This window comes from Otolemur garnettii, unplaced genomic scaffold, assembly GCF_000181295.1.
Source record: "Otolemur garnettii isolate 467f Iridium unplaced genomic scaffold, OtoGar3 scaffold00046, whole genome shotgun sequence".
NCBI classification, from domain to species: Eukaryota; Metazoa; Chordata; class Mammalia; order Primates; family Galagidae; genus Otolemur; species Otolemur garnettii.
In genome coordinates, this window is record NW_003852441.1 from 11,510,164 (window position 1) to 11,511,188 (window position 1,025).

At 45.9% G+C, this 1,025-nt stretch overlaps 1 protein-coding gene across 1 annotated transcript in view; it reads right to left on the reverse strand.

The window, feature by feature from the left end:
- DNAH2 (dynein axonemal heavy chain 2) overlaps positions 1-1,025 on the reverse strand; it is a 131,470-nt gene that overhangs the window by 45,119 nt on the left and 85,326 nt on the right. Inside the window, exons 42-43 of the mRNA XM_012805943.1 lie at positions 694-831; positions 447-605 (exon numbers count right to left, since the gene is read on the reverse strand). Coding sequence (XP_012661397.1) covers positions 447-605; positions 694-831 — 297 coding nt within the window. The remainder of the gene's footprint in view (positions 1-446; positions 606-693; positions 832-1,025) is intronic.

The following is a 1,025-nucleotide window of genomic DNA, read 5'->3' on the forward strand; positions in this document are numbered from 1 at the left end:
GTGGGCCTGGGCTGGATTCGAACCCGCCACCTTAGGTGTATGTGGCTGGTGCCTTAGCTGCTTGAGCCGCAGGCACCGAGCCAGAAACTCCTTCTTACAGAAATAGTATCCCAAAGCCTCACATATGTCAAGACCTAAATGTTCATATTTTGAAAAGATTTTTAACTATCTTCAACTTCCAAAATACGGGTAGGAAATTATAGCCAGACCTGCCATGTACTATATTCAATTTAAAATCCCTAGTCTGGCCTTTCAGCTAACACACACACACACACACACGAACATGCATGCACATCCCTCCCTCCTCCTTGGTCATGGAGGCCACCCCATTGGAATCTCTGCTTCTCTCAAGCCTGGAGCTCACACTCTCTGAGACACACAATTTCCCTGAAGTGGTCCCAGTGAGGTTGTGAGCTCTTCCTGCTCTGGTCGGGTCCTCTCCTTACCCCATTCTCTGGTGTGGCCAGGGCTGAGTACAGCTTGCAGAGGGAGATGATACCACTGTACTCAGGCAGGGGCACCAGCTCACTGCAGTTGTCTTTCTTAAAGATTAGTATCTTGTTGATAAACTTTTCAAACATGCGTTGAAGGGGCTCTACTTCACCCTGGAGTTGAATTAAAAGGGACCTTTTATTCATTCTTGGGGTCTGTGGGCCACCCTAGTTACTTCTCTCCCCTTAGTTCCCTTTATACCTTTGGCCTCTTCTCCAGCCATGACTGAACATAGGGCTTCCAGCCAAGGTCGACATAGTCAGTGTAGACCATCCCACAGCGAGATACAGTGGCTGGAGAGGCCACTGCCAAGTTCTCCACTTCAAACAGGAGAGACACCTAAGGATATAATTTCTTCAGATGAGAGAAACTTCACCTTTTTCTCTATCACCCCTCCATCAATGATAATAAAAACACCCCAGAACTCAGATGCCTCAAGTTATCACTATCAAATACAAGGTGTGGCAGGTAGAATATAGACCTGAGTTTTGACAAATGGTCAACTAGTTTGATTTTTTTTTTTTTTTTTTTTT